General features: G+C 39.7%; 1 protein-coding gene across 1 annotated transcript in view; it reads left to right on the top strand.

Annotated features, from left to right (window-relative positions):
• The window catches only part of spag16 (sperm associated antigen 16), a 583,704-nt gene that overhangs the window by 328,668 nt on the left and 233,927 nt on the right, over nucleotides 1-21,109 (top strand). Inside the window, exon 13 of the mRNA XM_062961030.1 lies at nucleotides 3,621-3,747. Coding sequence (XP_062817100.1) covers nucleotides 3,621-3,747 — 127 coding nt within the window. The remainder of the gene's footprint in view (nucleotides 1-3,620; nucleotides 3,748-21,109) is intronic.

Here is a 21,109-nt window from a genome sequence, read left to right as displayed (position 1 = left end):
CACGCAGTTAAATCTCATGTCCTCCTCATGTTAAATCCTAATTATAAATCAAATAATTCAGACTTGCGTGTTCCTGGGGCACAGATAATAGAAAGTCATTTTTTTAAAAAAAATGTCAAGTTAATAATTTGATACAAAATATATGTCTGTATGAGACACATTAAAATATAAGAAGGTTGTTTTATCATTTCTTTCTGGTTGTGTGCAGCTGAATGAGGCATGGGGAAAAAATCTCTTACAAAGCAAATAATAGTCTGCCAAAAATCTTGCAAGGAGTCCCAACAAATAACACCGTAAAAAATACTACATTCATTGTTTATTGTAATATAATTATGAAGGGACATTCAAGGTTCACAGACAGTACAAGTTCCAGATCTTGTCATTTTAGATCATTATGGAGTGTTAGAAGTTTTATTTGGTTTAGCATCAAAGAATGACCATGTAATTACACATTTCTAGGGTCAGAATTTTGCCCATTTGCTACAGAATTGTTCTTCCATCCAAGAGGAAATGCAGCAGGAGGGAAGGGCAGTGAGAACATGAGGATGATAGAGATATGCTTCAAATCTTCTGTTATTCTTTTGTAGAGCATCGCCAAGCTTTTGCCTTCATTTTCTGCAGTTGCTCTGAGTATGACTGCACACTTTCATTTAAATTATGTCTCAGCTGGAGGAAGATGAGTTTGTTTTATGTAGCAGTCAAAGGTTCAGAACAATATCAGTCAGTGAGTTACCAGAATGGCAAATTAAATTGGGAGAGAGTGAAGGGAGCTTGCTGATCACTTTGATATAGAAGCTGCAGAGAGTGAGAGAACAGAAACAGGCCCAAGTATTTATATTCCTGATAGAAATACACAAATCATTTCCTTCCTTCCTATCGCTGTTGTGGTCCATCACTTTCAGTCCATTTTCACCTTGCTAAGGGATTCTGAATGGGCCTCTTTCCCCTGACACCTAATTAATCTCTCACGAGTCTGGTCTTGCAGCCTGTCTGTCTGCAATTCCCTTCATCATAGCTGAGTTACTCATAATATATATCCCTTTCTTGAGCTGTCTCTTTCCCAGAAGATGTGGCTTTCAATTTCTCTATTGGGAGCTGTCTCGTATAAATCAATATGTTTTTCTCCTACCCAATAGGAATATATCCTCAGCCTAGCTGGCCTGCTTCCCCACCTCATTTCTGTTGAAGTGTGATATGATAATTATTTAAGAAAACAGTATGGGTCAACTTGCCAAACACTGTACATCTCCACAGGGCTAGCAGCACAGTTCTCTTCAATCCGCTTTCTAAAAACATATTATTTAATGTGCTATAAAGTGCCAACCGAGGCAGTTGCCAACTGCCATTTTCTTATTCCAGCTGCCATCTTCTTCTCTGGGATCTTGTTAACTCAGGGACATAAATCTGCTAGGTGAAAGGAGGGCGACAGCTTCAGTCGTGACCACTGCTGCTCTTTACATTGTGTCTGGTGCTTCCAAAATATAAGGGGAAAAGAGGGGGAGGAATAGAGGGGCAATCTAGCCCAGTGTAAATATTCTCCAAAGCAGTTCTGGGTCCAATTTGGTACCATTGTTTACATGACAGGTACTTCTCTGAGATTTATGCATATTAACTTCTCTGTGTCACCAGTGCCGGTTCCTTTTGGTCCATGGAGCTCCATGCGAACTCATGACCATTGCAGGCATCTCTTCTGACATCAGGATGGGGTACCTATGTGACTAACATAAAGAGGGCAATCCTCCTACATCTTCCTGACTACATGGATCCTCCCTCCCCATTATGACATTTACAGAGGCATCCATGCAACCAACTGATCTCTCCTTCATCCTTGCCACATGGGCACCTTCAGTAACATCAGAATGGGAGGCCCAGGGAACTAGTTGCAGGCGCACCCTTCTCTCATGTCAGCAGAATCACCCATAATGGCCAGCTGGGAATGGTGGCATTTGTGATATGACTGTGATTTATTTACATATTTATTCACCATATTTGTACCCCGCCCTTCTCAACTATGAGGGAGACTCAGAGCGGATTTACATACCAGCAACAATTCAATGCCTTAAAAACATACAATTGGTAAAAACACATTAAAACAAAGAAATTAAAACAATAAAAACCATTACAGCAATTATTAAAATCGCATCATTCAAAGTCATCGTCCAGGGCCATTCCAAATTATCATTGCACAAATTCATTGTTCATGTATTGCACTGCAGTTTTTCTCCAAAAGCTTGGTCCCATAGCCATGTTTTAACTTTCTTCCTAAAGGCTAAAAGGGAAGGGGCTGATCGAATGTCACTGGGGAGGGAGTTCCATAGCTGAGAGGCCACTACTGAGAAGGGCCATCTATTGCTCCTTTCTACTCTCATCAGCACAAAGAAAAGGGATTGGTCATAGCCATATTACAAATGCCACCATTCCTAGCTGGCCATTATGGGTAAAACATGGGAAAGAGTGGACTAACAACATATAAAACTGATATGAACCAGAGTGAGACTTATCTATCGATCTGTCTTTAGACCCTTGGTCTGATCCACAAGGACTTGTCTTAATGTTGCTTCCTTGAGCAACATTCTTGGAAGCAAAATAAAATAAGCATTTGATAAAGAAAGAAACAAGTCATAACATTTTTACACATTTCTGTGCAATTTGAAACATTGAACAGGTTGATTGCAGTTAGCAGAAAAGCTATAGGTATAATAAACTGTGATGTTTCTAAGGTAGAATCATAGAATCATAGAATAGTAGAGTTGGAAGGGACCTCATGGGCCATCCAGTCCAACCCCCTGCCAAGAAGCAGGAAATCGCATTCAAAGCACCCCCGACAGATGGCCATCCAGCCTCTGCTTAAAAGCCTCCAAGGAAGGAGCCTCCACCACAGCCCGGGGGAGAGAGTTCCACTGTCGAACAGCCCTCACAGTGAGGAAGTTCTTCCTAATGTTCAGATGGAATCTCCTTTCCTGTAGTTTGAAGCCATTGTTCCGTGTCCTAGTCTGCAGGGCAGCAGAAAACAAGCTTGCTCCCTCCTCCCTATGACTTCCCTTCACATATTTGTACATGGCTATCATGTCTCCTCTCAGGTATCCCAGAGAGACTTCATTCCTTTCTGTTACATTCATTTATTTTATTTGCAAATGTAGAATATGTGTAAATAAATTGCTAAGTACATAAAACAAAGGAAGTAGTACACAAGTGAAGCAATGGAACTCATTTTCTCAATTCAGTGAAACTGCCATAATTAGACAACTTGATTATTTCTATAGGAAATCATAGTATAAATATTGGAAATATATGTATTGTTGCTCACTCATTTAAGACCTCAAGTCATAGCTTGTTAAACTATTGTACACTATGGGGATACTATAGAATTAATGCAGTTTGACACTACATCTTGGGAGTAGTAAGGCACCATCACTTTTTGGTAGAGAAGGCTGAAGACCATGTAAAACTACAACTCCCATTATTCTATAGCACTGAATAGTGACAATTATAGTGATGTCAAACCAAATTCATTCTACAATGTGGATGCATCCTTTTCTGCCTTTTATGTTTCTAATTTAATCCAAAAGATCCGTTGCTTAGGATATCTGTCAATTTTTTTGTTTTGTTTTTTTTTACAGTGAGAGGTGCAGATACACCTTGCGTGGTCATAAGGATTCAGTAAACAGCATCGAGTTTCTTCCTTTCTCCAATATCATCCTCACCAGCTCTGCAGACAAGACCCTCTCTCTTTGGGATGCCAGAACAGTAAGCAAGTTTATTTGCTTAGTGATCTAAGTTAATTAATGCAAGATGGTCAAGCACAGTGGTTGCTAGATGGGCAATATATTAATTGGATGGAATTACAGATCAATGAAGTGCATGAGGTCAATGCTTAACTTCCAGGGAGAAAGTGGAAGCAAAATGAGGAAATGTGTGGATATAATAAGCATTTAACACTTGCTGGTCCTTGTGTGACTAAGAATTATACAAGATTATATTATTTTGTACAGGATATAATATTCTTCAATATAGTAGGGTCTCACTTATCCAACACTCGCTTATCCAACGTTCTGAATTATCCTTTGTAGTCAATGTTTTCAATGTATCGTGATATTTTGGTGCTACATTCATAAATACAGTAATTCTACATAGCATTACTGCATATTGAACTACTTTTTCTGTCAAATTTGTTGTATAACATGATGTTTTTGGCGCTTAATTTGTAAAATCATAACCTAATTTGATGTTTAATAGGCTTTTCCTTAATCTCTCCTTATTATCCAACATATTCATTTATCCAACGTTCTGCCGGCTTGTTTATGTTGGATAAGTGAGACTCTACTGTACTTTTGACCTCTGTACTTGGTGTTAGATCATATTACATAATTGTTTGCTGTGACTAGCACTTTCACATACCGTCTAGTAACTGATCTAGGTCAGTTTGAACCTGATGGATAAGCTGGGAAATTAACATGGACTGCTATGCTTCTGAAATACAGTGGAACTGAAATACAGTAATAACTAGTCTTGTGCATTTGTATAATCACTACCCATTTCTGTTCATTCAATTCGTATTGCCCCGTTTCCATGTCCATTCACCGCTTCTGAAACTGACACCCATCCGAATGAGCTTTTTCATTTCACCATCCAAATATACAAATGCATTTGTCCCATTGGTGGCAATGGACGGGCTGCCCAGACTCCCCTTCTGCTTGGTTTTAGTGCTAGAAGGGTGAAAATCACCATACGTGGAGGGCATATCTATCACTTTTAGCCCTCCAACTCTTACAAGGTTTTGGTCCTCCCCTGAATTTTAGGGATTTTTTTCTTTCTATAAATAAAATCTCCTTAAAACCATTCCCTCTTTCCCCGCTGGTCCTGCCCTCTAGCCTAAGGGCTTAAGATACCAATGATTCCAAGATGTTTTACGCTCGGTCTGCAGAGGAAACCTGAGCTTAAAGGCAGGGGCTTAAGGCACCACTGATTCTGAGAGGTCTTCCTCTCAATTTGCCTGTGGAGGAGACCTAAGCTTAAAGGCAAGGGCTTAAGGCACCATTGATTTTGAGAGGTCATCCTCTTGATCTGCCTGCGGAGCAGACCTGAGGTTAAAGAATAAGCAGGCTGCAAGGCAGGCACTGAGGCAGGAAAGAGGCAACAAGCGCGGCAGGCAGAGGAACGAATAGCAGCAAAGCAAATAGATTTGTGCTCCTTTCACTTTCGTTTCACTGCTTCATCCGTGTGGGGAGTGATCTGCCATACTGTGCAATACAAATAAACGGTACAGTACAAAAGTACAAATTAGACATATGAAACAAATACCGGGCCCTACGCTAGTAATAACACATTCTTCTGTGTACTTTACATCAGTGCTACTACAAGTGGTTATACTTATCAAGTTTCCAGGAAAAAGAAACAATTGTATCCAGTGGCAATAAATGTAGTCCTGATTCCTGACATTTTTTTTGGGGGGGGGGGGGAGTGCCAGTTGATAACATTAGCTAGATGGAAGGTACATCTACACGGCAGAATTAATGGAGTTTAACACCACTTTTAACTGCCATGGTTAAACATTGTAGAATTATAGCAATTGTAGTTTTATAAAGTTTTGAGCCTTCCCTGCCAAAGAGTGGTGGTGCCTCACCAATCTACAAATCCCAGGATGCCATGGAAGTTAAAGTGGTGTGAAGCTGCATTAATTTGACAATGTAAATGCACCCTGAGAAGCATTTTTCTACATAGACTGGGTGGATTTTTTTTTTTTAAATGTAATGCTGGAAGAAAACCTGGATGAAAAATAATGCAACAAACATTTGCAGTTTCAGCGTGGGATGTCTGATTTCCCTTTAACCAGCACAGCATACATAACTCATTGTTGTCTCTAATAAGTTATGAGTCATTTCACGCTGGAGGGGAATATATCATCATCGGCCTTTACTAAACAACTGAATCTTTGTTTCACAGTTTTCCTTGCCTTCACTCATTCTTTTAAAAATATGAATATAGGCTCAGAAAGGAGAGCTACAAGTTTGTCATGCTGTTTGTGTTCCTGCAACTTTATAAAGCATACCACAGAATAAATTTGGACCCCCCCCCCCCCGAGAATGTGGGAAAAAGAAATTGCAAACCCATGCTTCCAGTACATTATATTTTCAATGCGTCAATTTTTTTTTCAGCTGGATGAACAAGAACTCTATCTCTGTTGTTCCCTGAGAGCAGTCTAATGGTGCCATCTGGGCAGTGAGGATTTGATGCAGATGATAGGTAGCTGATGTAAAAATAATTATGTGTAGAAACCTTGAAAATGAGAGGAAAATGTCTAGCATGGTATGGACCACAGCTTCAGAGACACTGGGCTGAGTCTTCTGTGAAATCTCACAAATATGAAAGCACGAAATGAACAAAATGACACACACTTTGAAGCTGCTGTGGCTAGTAAAAAGAGGTGGCTTTAAAATCTCATGCAAATCAAGGTCAAACATGATGGCAGCTATATTTGCTGTGTATAAATTTAATGCTGTCTGCTTGTGAATCACAAAAGCATAGTCAGTCTTGTAACTTGAGGCAGTAGCCATACTTTGAGGATGCAGCATTGTGGAAGTCTGTTATACGTGTAGACCAGTACAGTAGTCATAATATCAATTTGAGGCTTGAAATCTGGATGTGTTAATATTTGAATCTCTTAGGTCTTATAATGTCAGTGGAAAATAAACTGGTTCCATTGGTGAGATTTAGGACACTGTCCTATACATGTTTACTTAGGAGTAAATCCAGTTGGTGTACATAGGAATGTAGGCACACGTTTTAGCAGACATATTTAAAGTTACACTGTTATTTACTTAATAAACTACAATCTGTCTATACACATAATAAAAATGAAAATATGTATGTGTGTGTATGTGCCAGGGGTGTCAACTTACACAGACATGCTCCTAACTCCTCAAACTCCGCTACGCAGGAAACACCAATGGCCCTCCCTCAAATGACATTGCAGATTATAGGGAGTGTCATGAACATGAACAAGAGCCCTGCCAATATCCTCCACAAACACCTTACTGCCCCCCACCCAAGTGAAGGATTTCATATGGGAACAATTTCATTCTAGATTTTATATGTTTCCTCCATCACAGACATCCCAGTGTTTCTTACTCTTGCAATTAATGTGAAATTTGCATGATCCCGCCCACTGCCTCTCCCATAATCCTTCCCTACTCTTGTCTATGACACACAGCAAGCAGAAGAATCGATCAGAAATTGAACATATTGGAAGGGTTTGGGGGACTGACTCAACATGATGGAAGTTGTGGTTCATCCTGCATCAAGGCAAATCACTATGATCCTCTTCTATAATATACCTGGACTACATTTGGCACACAGAACCCCCATGACCAATGAGAAATAGTAGAGAGGTTTAAGAGGAATTCACCTTGATTTATAGGAGTTGTAGGTACCAGGATGCATAGCTCACCTGCAATCCAAGAGCACTCTGAACTCCACCAACGATGGACCTGGAACTAACTTGCCACACAGAACCATCATGACCAACAATAATACTGAAGGGCTTTGGAGGGATTTATAGGAATTGTAGTTCACCTACATCCAGAGTGCACTATGAACCCAAACAATGATGGATCTGGACCAAACTTCACACACATACCCAATATTCCCAAATTTGAATACTGGTGGGTTTTGAGGAGAATTGGCCTGGACATTTTGGAGTTGTAGGTACTGGGATTTATAGTTCACCTATAATAAATGAGCACTCTGAACTCCACCAAAGAGTGAATTGGACCAAACTTGCCACACAGAGCCCCCACGCCCAGCAAAAACACTGGAGGTCTTGGGGGAAAATTCAACTTGATTTGGGGGAGTTGTAGTTCACCTACATCCAGACAGCACTGTGAACCCAAACACTGATGCTGCTAGACCAAACTTAGCACACACACCTAATATGCCCAAATATGGAATACTGGTGGGTTTTGGGGGGAGTTGTAGGTACTGGGATTTGTAGTTCACCTGCAATCAAAGAGCACTCAACCCCACCAAAAAGGAAATTGGACCAAACTTGGCAAACAGAATCCCCATGACTAGCAAAAAACACTGGAGGTGTTTGGGGAAAATTCATCTTGATTTGGGGGAGTTGTAGTTCACCTACATCCAGAGAGCACTGTGACCCCAAACACCGATGGATCTGGACCAAACTTGGAACACATACCTGATATACCAAAATCTGATTACTGGAGGGGCCTGGGGGAACTGACCTTCCTTTCTGGGAGTTGTAGTTCATGCACAACCAGGGAAACTGTGACCTTCACTGATGATGGACCTGGACCAAACTTGGCACACAGAATCCCCATGACTAACTCAACCTGCTGGAGGGGTTTGAGGGGACTGACTCACCATAGTGGAAGCTGTAGTTTACCCTACAGCCAGAGAGCACACTGAACCCCACCAATGATGCATCCAGAGCAAACTTGCTCAATATAATAATTTTTAAGTACTGAGGGAGTTTCTTGGGGTTAATCTGACATGATGTCAGTTATAGTTAATCCACAGTTTTATACATTTAATACAAGTTTTTTTTTAAAAAAAATAACCCAATCAATACCAGATACCCAAGCTAGTCTGAAGTAATAAAGAAAATATTAATTGTGGCATTCTAAAATTAGAATTAGTGGGTGTCTTTTCACAAAATTTCTTTGTGAGATGCAATCAGAAATAAACATTTTCATATCCCACTAACCAAAATATTAGTGTTCATATTCCCACACTTCTAATCATTTTTTCAATGACATGTATGATTCAGTTTCAACTTTCTTCCTAAAACATGGTTTCTAAAAGTAGGATTTCATTATCTCATTCCACTGATAGAATAGTTTCCATCAGCAGAATACTGAGGGGCAATTTCTCTTTATTTCATAGTTTATAAGACATATTCAATGTGTGTTTTAGAAGACCCCTTTCACACAGCTGAATCAAATCCCATATTATCTGCTTTGAACTAGAATACATGGCAGTGTGGACTCAGATAATACAGTTCAAAGCAGGTATTGTGGGATTTTCTGCCTTGATAATCTGGGTTATATGGCTGTGTGGAAGGGAGCTGAAGCCCCTTCTACACTGCTACATAAAATCCAGATTATCTGCTTTGACCTGGATTATATAGCAGCGTAGAAGGGGCCTGAGGAATGGAGACTGCAGGTGAAGGAGAAAGTAGTGTCATCCAAAGAGAGGTTGACCTTAAACCCTTAGAATCAGCTCTTTTCTTAACTGACTCAATTTCAACATATCTTTCTTAAATACAAAACCCAGACCAATCTGTTATTACTCAACCATATCTGTTACTAGACTTAATTACTTCTTTGTTCTTGCATATATGGCTCCAGGTGTCTTCGAGAAATTAGGATCTTGTTTCCCAGTAGATTTGCAGGCATAGATTCCACATTGGTATTTTTCCAATGGTGTTGCTGCCAAAGAAGAGTTGCAACCATTAATCTAAGGGCCCTTCTACAGTTCCATATAATACAGAATATCAAGGCAGATAATCCACATTATCTGCTTTGAACTGGATTATGTGAACTGCCATATAATCCAGTTCAAAGCAGATAATCTGGATTTTATGCAGCTATGTAGAGGGGGCCTCAGATAGTGGTTTTATGGGAGCCAATGTCCAAAACACCTGGAGGATCAAAGGTTGGGAATCACTGATCTAAGAAGGCACAAGTACCTATATGAATTGCATTGTGATGAATGTTTCAGAGGTGGAGAATGTCTTATTAAAGGAACTCATGTCTCTTCTTCCAAATGAATCATAACTATAACCTCTACAGAGACAAAAACATGACTACCATTAACTGATCCTGTGCTATATCCCGGGGAGTGGGGAAAGGTAGTATAGATTATGAATGCAAATTTTCACTAATAGTCTTTTCAAATTAAGCAGTAAGTAATTTAAAAACTTTTTTCCATACAGTGAGAAAAATCCTCTTAAATGTGCAGTTATTCACATTATGGGATTTACTCTAGGCTAAACTTGCATGTGGTATTTTAACGCAGAAAATATGACATGCAAACTAGTGTGATATAGGGGTTTGAGTGTGGGATTTAGCCTCTGGGAGATCAGGGCTCAAATACCTCCTCAGTTGTGGAAACATGTTATGTAACTTTGGGGAATCAATGCTAAATCTTAGCTGAACAAATCTTACCACAAAACTAGGTAATAGCTTCATCTTAGGGTTGCCATAAGTCAAAAATGAGTAGAAGGCATACAGTAATAAAACAGTATTTTCTGCACAGAATATTTAAACACAGAAAATGCTTTTTTTTCTATGAAAAAATATTGTATATAGATTTTGTGCAGAGTAAGTCCAGATTTGAAGTGGTCCAAGATTCTTCTTATCAAGGTTTCTCAACACTTTTAAGTGAGCTGTCCATCTTGAGCTGTGTCCAGTTAAGTTAGGCTTTGTCAGTGTGCAGTGTCATATGGAAGAAATCAAACTAGCAGGGTAGCTGGCCCCAGTGGTGTGTGCATTCCTTTGCCCACTCACTTGGGTGGAATGGGGTGACTGGGAGGAGGGCAGGTGAGTAGTGATGGATTTCTGGAGTGGATAGAGAAATGATGGGTGGGAAAACAGAGGAGTTCGGGTTAGAGTCATCAGAAAGTTATGGTAGTCAGGTGGGATGGAGGTAGCAGGAGGAGGGTAAGAACAATTGGAAGGGGCTATAGCATCTTTCTTATGTTCTCAGCTTCAGTGGCTCTGGGCCACTGCCGTAGGAGCAGCTGCCATAACCCCTTCCCATTGCCCTTGTCCTCCACACACTGTTCTCATTCTAAACACTGTCAGAAGTATACATTCTGGACATTTGCAATGTGTGCTGAAGTTCTATTTAGGATATTTAGCCAAGGTTGACATGCTGATATTTCCTTTATTTTCACTGAGAAAAAGAATAAAAGAATAAAAAGAGAAATGAGTCTCCTTGTGGAGAGAAAAAGTAGATTACAAAAAAGAGAAAAGAGGGATTACAAATAATCTCAATCTTAAACACTTTTTTATCCTGTTCAGTCCAACTCCTGTATCATGTAGGAGATCTACAGGGCACAGCAGATTCTTGTTTTCCATCTTGTGCCGCAATGCAAACACAAATTGGCCATACCTTCCACATCATATGATTAGGCTGCAATAGAAAGTCAGAGGAATGGCAAGCTTATTTGGAAGGTTTGTAAGAATATCCTATTCCTCCCAAAGCCTCTTATGGCCTTGGCTAGCAATTGCATAGAAAATAGGATCATATTGAACGATGTGAGAGTTCTTTCTTCACCTGAGATCAACTGAATAGGTTTTATAGTTTCCTTGAGATAGTCAGTGTTGATGTTTGAGATTCATGTTGGAAATTCTACAGCTAAAAACAAAAGACATAAGAGAACTGCTATTTTTATTTGTAGTTCAGCTTGTACTAAAGTTGTTAAAGTATCACAATGTACTATACAAATATCAACTGAATTAGGTAGTTCTCCCAATGCAAAATCTTTCTTCTTTCTAGTAAGAAATTTATGCTGAAAATGACATTTTACATGCTGTCTTTGTAGCATCTTCTTCCTAGCATTGGTTACTTAACTTTGCTTTAATTGTTACATTAAAAACTACCGGGAAAGCAGCCAAGTTCACAATCAATAATTTAATTAGAAAGTCAGGGTCAGGGATCTTATGAAAATGTTAGTTTCTGGACAGTCTTCGTAGGACTTTTGAGGATTGCTGGTCTTAGTTCTTTTGATTTATGTTTAAGCACCATCCAGAGTCCTATGTGTTTTGCCTGGCCTTTTTGCCAGAATTCCTCCTCTTGGTGAGTTTGAAGTAAACCTTCCCTTGAGAAAAACTAGGATGAAAGCTACAAGTATTAACTTTGGCTGGCTTCGGGTAATATCAACCAAACAACCTCACTTCTTCTTTATGGTCTATGTGACTCATACAAATGGGTCTGATCTTCTCTTATACAGAATAGCTTGGACAATTCCTATAGCTAAAGCAGAACAATGTTGGTGGTAACCCTGCTTCCCGCTTCCCTCCATTTGTACATGCATTGGCATTCCCATTCTCTGCCTCAGTTATTAATGTAATATCAGCAGTGTGAGAAAACTTCTTTGTGCTTTTGTGGAGTTCATTTTTTTCCTGAAATTTTAATTAATCTTTTAACATTGTGTGTTCATCTTCATCTTGTTTTTCTTCTTCTTGCCATTCAATGTGGGATCTGTACTTTTAGGGCAGACACAGTGAGCCTCACAGATGTTTTTGAACCTCAAAAACTTTGAAGCCTATGGCTGTATTCTTTATTGTTCATGGCCTTGAAGTCAATATTAAAGAAGTGTACTCAGTTTGGCAGTAAAATCCCACATACTAGCAGATTTTTTTGCTATCTGTTGTGCTTGGGGGAATTTCATGGAAGCAATGTAAAGGGGTTTTTAAAAGTCAGGCTTCGAAAATTCAATGTTAGCATGTAAAGCTCTCTGAAGTACAGAAGTTTCTTCAGGCTATGGCCTTGAATCCAACGAAATCTGTAACATTCCTCCTATCCTGGTTTTGAAAACTTCCAAGGTTTCCTCCATGGGTTCCACCATGCTCTTTGATTCTGTTCATTTTTTTGGGGGGGGGGGTTTCGTGTCAGGAGCAACCGGATTTGCTTCTGGAGTGAGAGAATTGGCCGTCTGCAAGGATGTTGCCCAGGGGACGCCCGGATGTTTTGATGTTTTTACCATCCTTGTGGGAGGCTTCTCTCATGTCCCCGCATGGAGCTGGAGCTGATAGAGGGAGCTCATCCACACTCTCCCCAGGTGGGATTCGAACCTGGCAACTTTCAGGTCAGCAACCCAACCTTCAAGTCACTTAGTCCACTACGCCATCTGGGGGCTCCGATTCTGTTAGTGTTGGGAGAGCTCAAAGACTATGGGATAGAAAAAGAAACACAAAAAGACAAATCCCATCACTCAGATCTGGAACTGACTACCATTGAACCTGAATACCTGGCCCAGCCGTCAGCTTTGGGTTCTGTCCATGATGTGAAATATCAGAAGTAATGCCTCCAGTGGACATCCGAGAGCCAGAAGCTGTTCTCAATAAGGTCAAGAAGGCACTTTCCACTGCTCATGAGGAGGTCCAGTTCATGGTAACTGATTTTAATGGCACCTTTGTGACACCTTCAGATGAGGATGGTTGCTGCATAATTTTATTGTATCAGGAGCAAATTGAGAATATAGTTACAAACAAACCACAAACAAAGTTAAAAACTTGGCATTATACTAAATTTCCTTTGACCAGAAGCTGGCCACTTGGAGTGCCTCTGGTGTTGCTGTGAGGAGGTCCTCCATTGTGCATGTGGCAGGGATCAGACTGCATTGTAGTAAGTGGTCTGTGGTTTGCTCTTCTCTGCATTCGCATATCTTAGATTCCACTTTGTAGCCCTATTTCTTAATGTTAGCTCTGCATCTTTTGGTGCCAGAGTGCAGTCTGTTCAGTGCCTTTCAAATCGGCCAGTCTTCTGAGTGCCCAGGAGGGAGTTTCTCATCTGCTCTCAGCCACTGGCTGAGGTTTATTTATTTATTTACTTATTTTATATCCCACCTTTTTCATCCTACAGGGGACTCAAGGTGGCTTACAAAATCTGGCAAGAATTCAATTCCGTATCATAGTCATTACAATAAAACCAATATAACAATAAAATATACCCTATCAAATTATAAAACAATTAAAACATATAGGCAAATAAAACACATAAAACAATGAAACAGATTAAAAACATATAAGATATTAAAACATAAAGTGCTGAGTCTTGATTTTACACTTAATAAGGTTCCAGGTTTTAACCTGCCACTTCTGGACTCTCACTTGCTGAGGTGTTCCTATGAGTGTCTCTGTAGATCTTAGGAGGCTATTTCTTGATTTAAAGCATTGGCTTGCTGGCTGATATTCAAACAGAGGATGGGCTGGAGATGTCCATGTTTGGTCCTTTAATTACTGGCTGCTACTTCGCGACGGATATCAGGTGGTGCAATACTAAACATTATAATTTCTCCAGTGATGTAGGGCGTAGACACCCAGTGATGATGTGGCATGTCTCATTAAGAGCCACATTCACTGTTTTAATGTGGTGAGATGTATTCCACAGTGGGCATGCATATTCAGCAGCAGAGTAGCAAAGCATAAGAGCAGATGTCTTCACTGTGTCTGGTTGTGATCCCCAGGTTGTGCCAGTCAGCTTTTGTATGATATTATTTCTAGCACCCACTTTTTTCTTGATATTCAAGCAGTACTTCTTATAAGTCAGAGCACAGTCCAGAGTAACTCCCAAGTATTTTGGTATGCTGCAATGCTCCAGTGGAATTCCTTCCCAGGTAATCCTTAGAGCTCAAGATGCTTGACTGTTCTTAAGATGAAAAGCATATGTCTGCATTTTAGATGAATTAGGAATCAGCTGGTTTTCCCTGTAGTAGGCAGTAAGAGCAACTAAAGCTTTGGAGAGCTTCTTTTCAACCATTTCAAATCTGCCTGCTTGAGCGGTGATGGCACAATTGTCAGCATCTCTCTGTCCCTCCTGGCAGTGGCTGATCATTTGTGTAAATGCATGGACATTGATGTCCCACAGTACTATGAGCCATTGGCACCCCAACACCAGGGCCAAGATCATCCCGGCTAGCTCAGGCAGGGAGACTGTAGTGCAGCAGGTGGTTGGTAGTACCCCTATTCTGTCCTGGTCACCTACTCTCAGATCGACACACTCAAATGAGGTTGGCTGTGGGGTGGGCCACCTGGTCAGGGGGATGGAATCCTGGTAAACCACCGCGATCCTGCCTCCCCACCCTCGAGATCTAAGTTGGTGCTGCACGGAGTAGCTTGGTGGACAATGCTGGGTCTGCAAATTCATCCAAGATTAAATCCTGGATGATGGCTGTTTTTCTATTCACAGACCTGGTGTTCAACAGCACCAACCTTAATCGTGGGACCACCATCCTAGTTACCCAGGTTTATCTTAGAGTTTCTGTCTCATTTGGCCCACAAATAGCATAGTATATCTTCTTTGTGGTATATCTCATCAATTGTGGTGAATTTTCAATCTTGATTGTTACTCAAAATGTTTTTCAAGGGGCACTCTTAATATATCTCCAATGAGACCTCCAATTGTATTAACTTGCAGCTTTTCACTCGTAGTGAAGACTCTAGTGGCCAAACCGTTTTAGACTTTGGCAACATGTGACATATGCCCTCCTACCTTTAAAATGTTTTAATTCAATGGCAGATAAATCCCCAAGAGACGTCAGGAATCCAACTGAATCCATAAATCTCCTGGGGTGGACCATCTGAATCTGTCCAAACTTTGATCTTCTCAAATCACCACAACCTGCTAGTTGTGCATTATTTTGGGCAATAAAAATATTAAAAAGCACGGGTTTGAATAAATTGCAGTCTAAAATTCAAAACAGCCGATGGAATGTAGGAAGAAAAAACAAGAAAGGCTAAATGGATTTTTAGTTGAGCTTTAGATGACGATGGTTACTACTATTACTTTAATACAAATATATCCAATCTTTCCCCGAAAATTGTGATCCAAAGCAACTTGGCTTAGTTTTAGGACTTAAATTGCACAATACGGTTAATCTACAGTATTTTCACAATCACTGATAACAACTACATACCAGCAGGAGTACCCAATTATCACACCTTCTCCAATTGTACAATTGTGCACAATTTTTCTGACCCATGGCCCCACGTTCCTGCTTCTGCATATCCCTATAACACTGACCTCCCACACTTCCACTGCTCCATGATTTTTAAGGCAATTTCACAATTCCAGTTAGGGTTAATTTTTAAAAAGCCAAATACTTTTGTACATTTTTTAAAAAATTACTGGTTCAGGAATAGCAAGGACCTGTAGGGGTATATTAGACAATCTCACTCCCTGACATCACTTCAGTGCCAGTATGGTTGTACAGAAGTTTAACAGCTCCATCATACAAGGTTAGTGATGGGAACATTACAGAATTGGCAGCTATTAACAGCTTTTGCTCTTTTGTAACTGAGGCTGGGTGGGAAGGAGGCAGAGAAGTTATGGGAGATTCATGATGTGATGCCATAAGGGCTGTCACCAAAGATCAGTTTGCCTATCACGTGCAATAAAGACCTTATATTAAATGGGATTTGCCAAAATGATCCTAAGGGAGCATTTGAAAGGGAAGAGAAATAAATTTTGTGGTGAATAGTCTAGGAGGGAGTTCCAGCCATAAGTGGCAACATGTGAGAAACACAATGCAGCCATCAAGAGAGTCAGAGCAGAGATAGTAAAGAAACTACAGTAATTTGGTTTCCATCTTAATACAAGCTCATGTAATTTCCATGTCTCAGAACTAATGCAAAGAACTGGAATGTGATTATTCTTCAGTTTCTGCATTACAGCATTTGAGCTTCTGTACTGAAAATAGTGTACAAATATGCATATTAGGGAGAATACATTCTGCAGAATGTGTGCATACATGAATGTCAAAAATATTGGTAAGAATGAAGACATATAAGCTTCAAAATACTGTGAACAGTATACAACATGAAGTGGACAGATTAACCTATTTTTAGCTAGGAGATGACCAGAGATTTGAGCATGGGGAAATCTACTGAGATCTGAGCACAGGATGTTAAAGAGGAAGCAAAACTGTGGAAGGCTTCACGAAAAATATTATTCTCAATTCGAGAATGAAACGGAAGCATAATGTTCTAGTGATTTTTTAAATTATATCACCTGTCTTTGCCGAAACCTAGTTATGCCAAATCTGCAACAGAAATATAGTAAACAACATGTCCTCTGAATTCTTTGAATGTGTATGATAATAACTGGAGTGTTTTTCCAGCTTGAAAGAAAGAACTGCTTGTTTTTATTATCAAGCTGTTTCTATCAACACATATTTTCATTTCTATTATGTCAGTGATCTGTGAACAAGAAAGTATGTAAAGTGGCATATTCCAAAGAGATACGTTATCTAGATAAAATTACTTTTTTTACTTAAGCAATAGTGTTTAGGTTGAATAATACTGAATATGAAACCATAAATGGCTTCCAGGTTGGGTAAACACTAAGGTTCTGCTTCAACAGTTATTGAAAATAATGATAAGGTTTGACTTTTCAGCATTATTATTTGTAAGGAACATGGTCTGGAATATATGCTTTATGGGTATCTGAGAATATGCCAGTACCAATTCATAGTTTTTGAGTTTCCTGTTTAGCTATAGCAATGTAGTTGTGACTTGAATTTGACAGTGTGATTGAAGGGGAAGAAACCCTATGAAATTCATGGGAAAACTATTACAGAATTTGAGTACAGCAGTGAGAATCATCTATGCCCAGAGATGGAAAGACGAGACTACCCCAAAGCAAAAAGACTGGCTTATGAAGATATGTGCGTTAACTGAGATGGACAAGCTGCTGATGTTGATCAAGGAGAAATCCTTGCCAATTTTAAGAAAGATAGGGACTTATTTATTACCCTTTAATATCAAAGATGGAGAAAAATGTCTATTACAGAGAGGGTGTGTGTGTGGATTTTATTCAGGGGGAAAAGCAATAATGCAAACCATAAGACAAAATACAGAGACAAAAAAATTAGAAATCAATTTTCCTAATATGTATAAGAATTACACTACAACCACTAAACATTGACTATATACTGATCTAAAATGTCTAATATAAGAGTTTTACATTCTTTCCCTGTGATTTTATTCCCTCATTTTTCCATGCCCATTAAAAGGGGGGAAAGCATAGTTCTTTCCCCAAAAAACATTAACCATCTTCTAATTTCAAAAAACAACAACAGTGAAGGTTTGTTGTAGAAACGTAGTAAATATGTCCCAGTCTTTCTTGAAATTGATTAGTAGGCTTGAGCGATCCATGAAAAAATTGATTCTAAACTCGTTTCAAAAGTAGGGGGCGCTAGCGTTTCGTTTCTGATGTCATTTCCGAATTTTGCCCTCAAAATTTTTCGAAATTTAATGAAAATTCGTTAGTTTCAAAAGTAATTCATTAATGGCGGACGCGCATGCGCAGTAGCAAAAAAAACAGCATGAGGGGAGACTTTACAGGACTCTCCCACCCTCATTTTTGAGCTATCTTCTTCAAACTTGGTACAGTGGTAGAACACATTTAACACTGATAGCTCACCAAAATTCAGAACGTTTCCCTTATCCTCTGATTTTTGGTGAATTTTCATAGCTTTTATAATAAACAATTTTTTAATAATTGCAGAAATCTGTTCCTGGTTTGAAAGACTTATTTCCTGTTTCATTGGGTTGTCTTTACTGTGAAAGTCATTGTTCTACTTCAGAAACTTTGTATTTGTGGCTGAAACTTTGTTAAATTGGTGGACCCAGGAAATCATAATATGTTCCATGTCGCTTGCACAAAGACAAAGTTCAGGCAGTGTCATAGATTTTGCCATGTTTCTATGACAGAACCAATTAGGAAATGACATTTATCACCCAGGAACAGAAATCATAGTACACCATCAAATCATTCCTGACAGATGGCCATCAGCCTCTGAATAAGGAAATCAGTTCCTGGTTTGAAAGTGCTATTTCCTGTTTCATTGGCTTTTCTGGGCTGAGAGTGTGTGACTTGCCCAAGTGGGTGACTGAGTGGGGAATCAAGCCACAATTGGAGTCCAAAATTCAAACCTCTCCCTCCTTCTCTCTAAACTTCTCATACCTTCCAAGAATTCACATACTGTATGAATGTTTGGTCAAGATGGTCAGAGGAGGGCAACTAAAATGATCTAGGGTCTGGAGAACAAGCCCTATGAGGAGCGGCTTGAAGAACTGGGCATGTTTAGCCTGCAGAAAAGAAGGCTGAGAGGAGACATGATGTATAAATATGTGAGGGGAAGTCATAGAGAGGAGGGAGCAAGCTTGTTTTCTGCTGCCCTGCAGACTAGGACACAATGGAACAATGGCTTCAAACTACGGAAAGGAGATTTCACCTGAACATTAGGAAGAACTTCCTCACTGTGAGCTGTTCAGCTGTGGAACTTTCTCCCCCGGACTGTGGTGGAGGCTCCTTCTTTGGAGGCTTTTAAGCAGAGGCTGGATGGCCATCTGTTGGGAGGGATTGGATGGTGTCTTCCTGCCTGGCAGAAGGGGTTGGGCTGGATGGCCCATGAGGTCTCTTCCAACTCTACTGTTCAATGACTCTATGATTCTAAGTGAGGACAAAAGGGGGTGGGGAATGTTAAGAGGAGAGAGGGCCTGGAACACCTGGGAATTGTAGTTTTAAAGTGGGCATAGTACTATTGGAGAAACGTTTGCTTCAGCCCAATGCTTTTATAAATGGTGATAATTCAGAGGCTTTGTTCTCCTGCATTTTGAAAGCTATTGTGATGAAATTTGCCAGAATGGAAGCAAAAATTAACCACTCTTTGCCTATCAAGTTTCATAATGTTTGACCCATCCACTGATTTTTGGGGATTTTTGAAGCAACATTTTTTAAAAAAATGCTAGCAGATCGATGGCCACGCCTCTCCCTCCCTCTCTCTTCCGCTCTGATTGGCTGAGAGGCATGCCAACATGGCTTCTCCTCTCAGAGGGGCTACAGCTACATCCAAAGACATCAGAAACAGATGAAAAAAGGTACTTTTTTATTCAAATTTGTAATATTTGTAAGGCAGTGAGCAGATGTTTCAAAAATCAATTCAAAAGTACTTTTGAACCGAATTTTTAACGAATTTAACGGACTAACGAAAAATTTGCTCAACCCTATTGATTAGAGATTTCTCCTTAATTAACCTAAGTTTGTTCATTTCTTTGGAAAGTTACTAGCTCATGAACCGTGTTCCCAGATCCAAGGAGAAGTTACTCTTTTGAGCAAGCAGTGAATGGGGTCACTAGCATAGGAGAGTCAGTCAGTTTCCTTTAGGTTAGTCTCTCACTGTTCTAGTCCATGCATTGGTCAGAAACCCTGAGGTCAACTGAGAGAAAGGTTTCTTGGTGCAACATAAAAGGTGATTCTAGCAGCCAATCTTCCATTCTTACAAAGAGCAACACACACAAAAATAGGATGAGCAAAATGCAGACTCTGTGACATCTAAGGCCTTTTGGGGGGTGGGGGGACGGGACAATTCCTGTAGTCTCCAAAATGCAGGAAGGTATATTTTCAACACTGGAACTTTAAGAATTGCAGTCGGCCTTTTTTTCTTGTGTGTGCTAGCAAAACTAGAAATGGAGTGCTGATTACTTCCTGTTTAGATTTTTGGGGGACTCTTTTCCTTTTTTTCAAACTTGGGATCCATATACACTATAGAATTAAGACCATTTCACACAACTTTAACTGCCTTGCTGTGGAATCATGAAAGTTGTAGTTTCATGAGGCATACGCACTCTTTGACAGAGAAAGCTACAAATTTTGTAAAACTACAATTACCATGATTCTATAGGATTGAGCCATGAAAGTGGGATCATGTGCAGTAATTCTACAGTGCAGGTGGCACCCTCTCAATCACGTGGAAAAGTACAGAACTTCCCCATTTTTTAAATTAAAAAGCAAACCAGAAGTTTGGCAAGGAAAGAAAGAAAGGCAGAGGAAGGCACAGAAGAAGAGGAACAGAATAATCATGCCTTTTAGAAAAAAAAATCAAATCTGGCTTTGGACTTAGCTGGCCTGGTCCTCCGTAACTGATGTTCAAGCTGGGCATTCACTCCCCTGAATGGCTCAATATAACTGAGTAGTTGACCTAGAGAAATTGATAGGAGAGTTAATGCCTTCTTCATGTGTTTTACTTTGAAATTACAGCTTGGGTTGCCAATCAGCTGGGTAGAAAATGGCTCCAGCTGATGCTTTGTTGGTTTTGGATCAATCACCACAATAATTAACAGATTTTTTTTTGTGAAAAAGCCAAAGCATGAAGCTAATAGGGAGATTTTTTTTTTCTTTTTCAAAAAGCTGAAGCTTTTTAAATAATGGACTTTTGGGTACTTGTGCCAGAATGATATTGTAAATGTGCCTCAAGGAGCCAGAGTGAAAACCCTCAAGAGTTGTGGGGCACCTTGATCACGCATTTATTATACATCCCAATAAAATAAAATTTCTTGGTGTCTTGATTTTTAGGTCTATT

Source organism: Anolis carolinensis, chromosome 1 (assembly GCF_035594765.1).
Source record: "Anolis carolinensis isolate JA03-04 chromosome 1, rAnoCar3.1.pri, whole genome shotgun sequence".
In the NCBI taxonomy this organism is placed as follows: Eukaryota; Metazoa; Chordata; class Lepidosauria; order Squamata; family Dactyloidae; genus Anolis; species Anolis carolinensis.
Note: the sequence above shows the minus strand (reverse complement) of the source record. Positions and strands in the feature narration are given on the sequence as shown.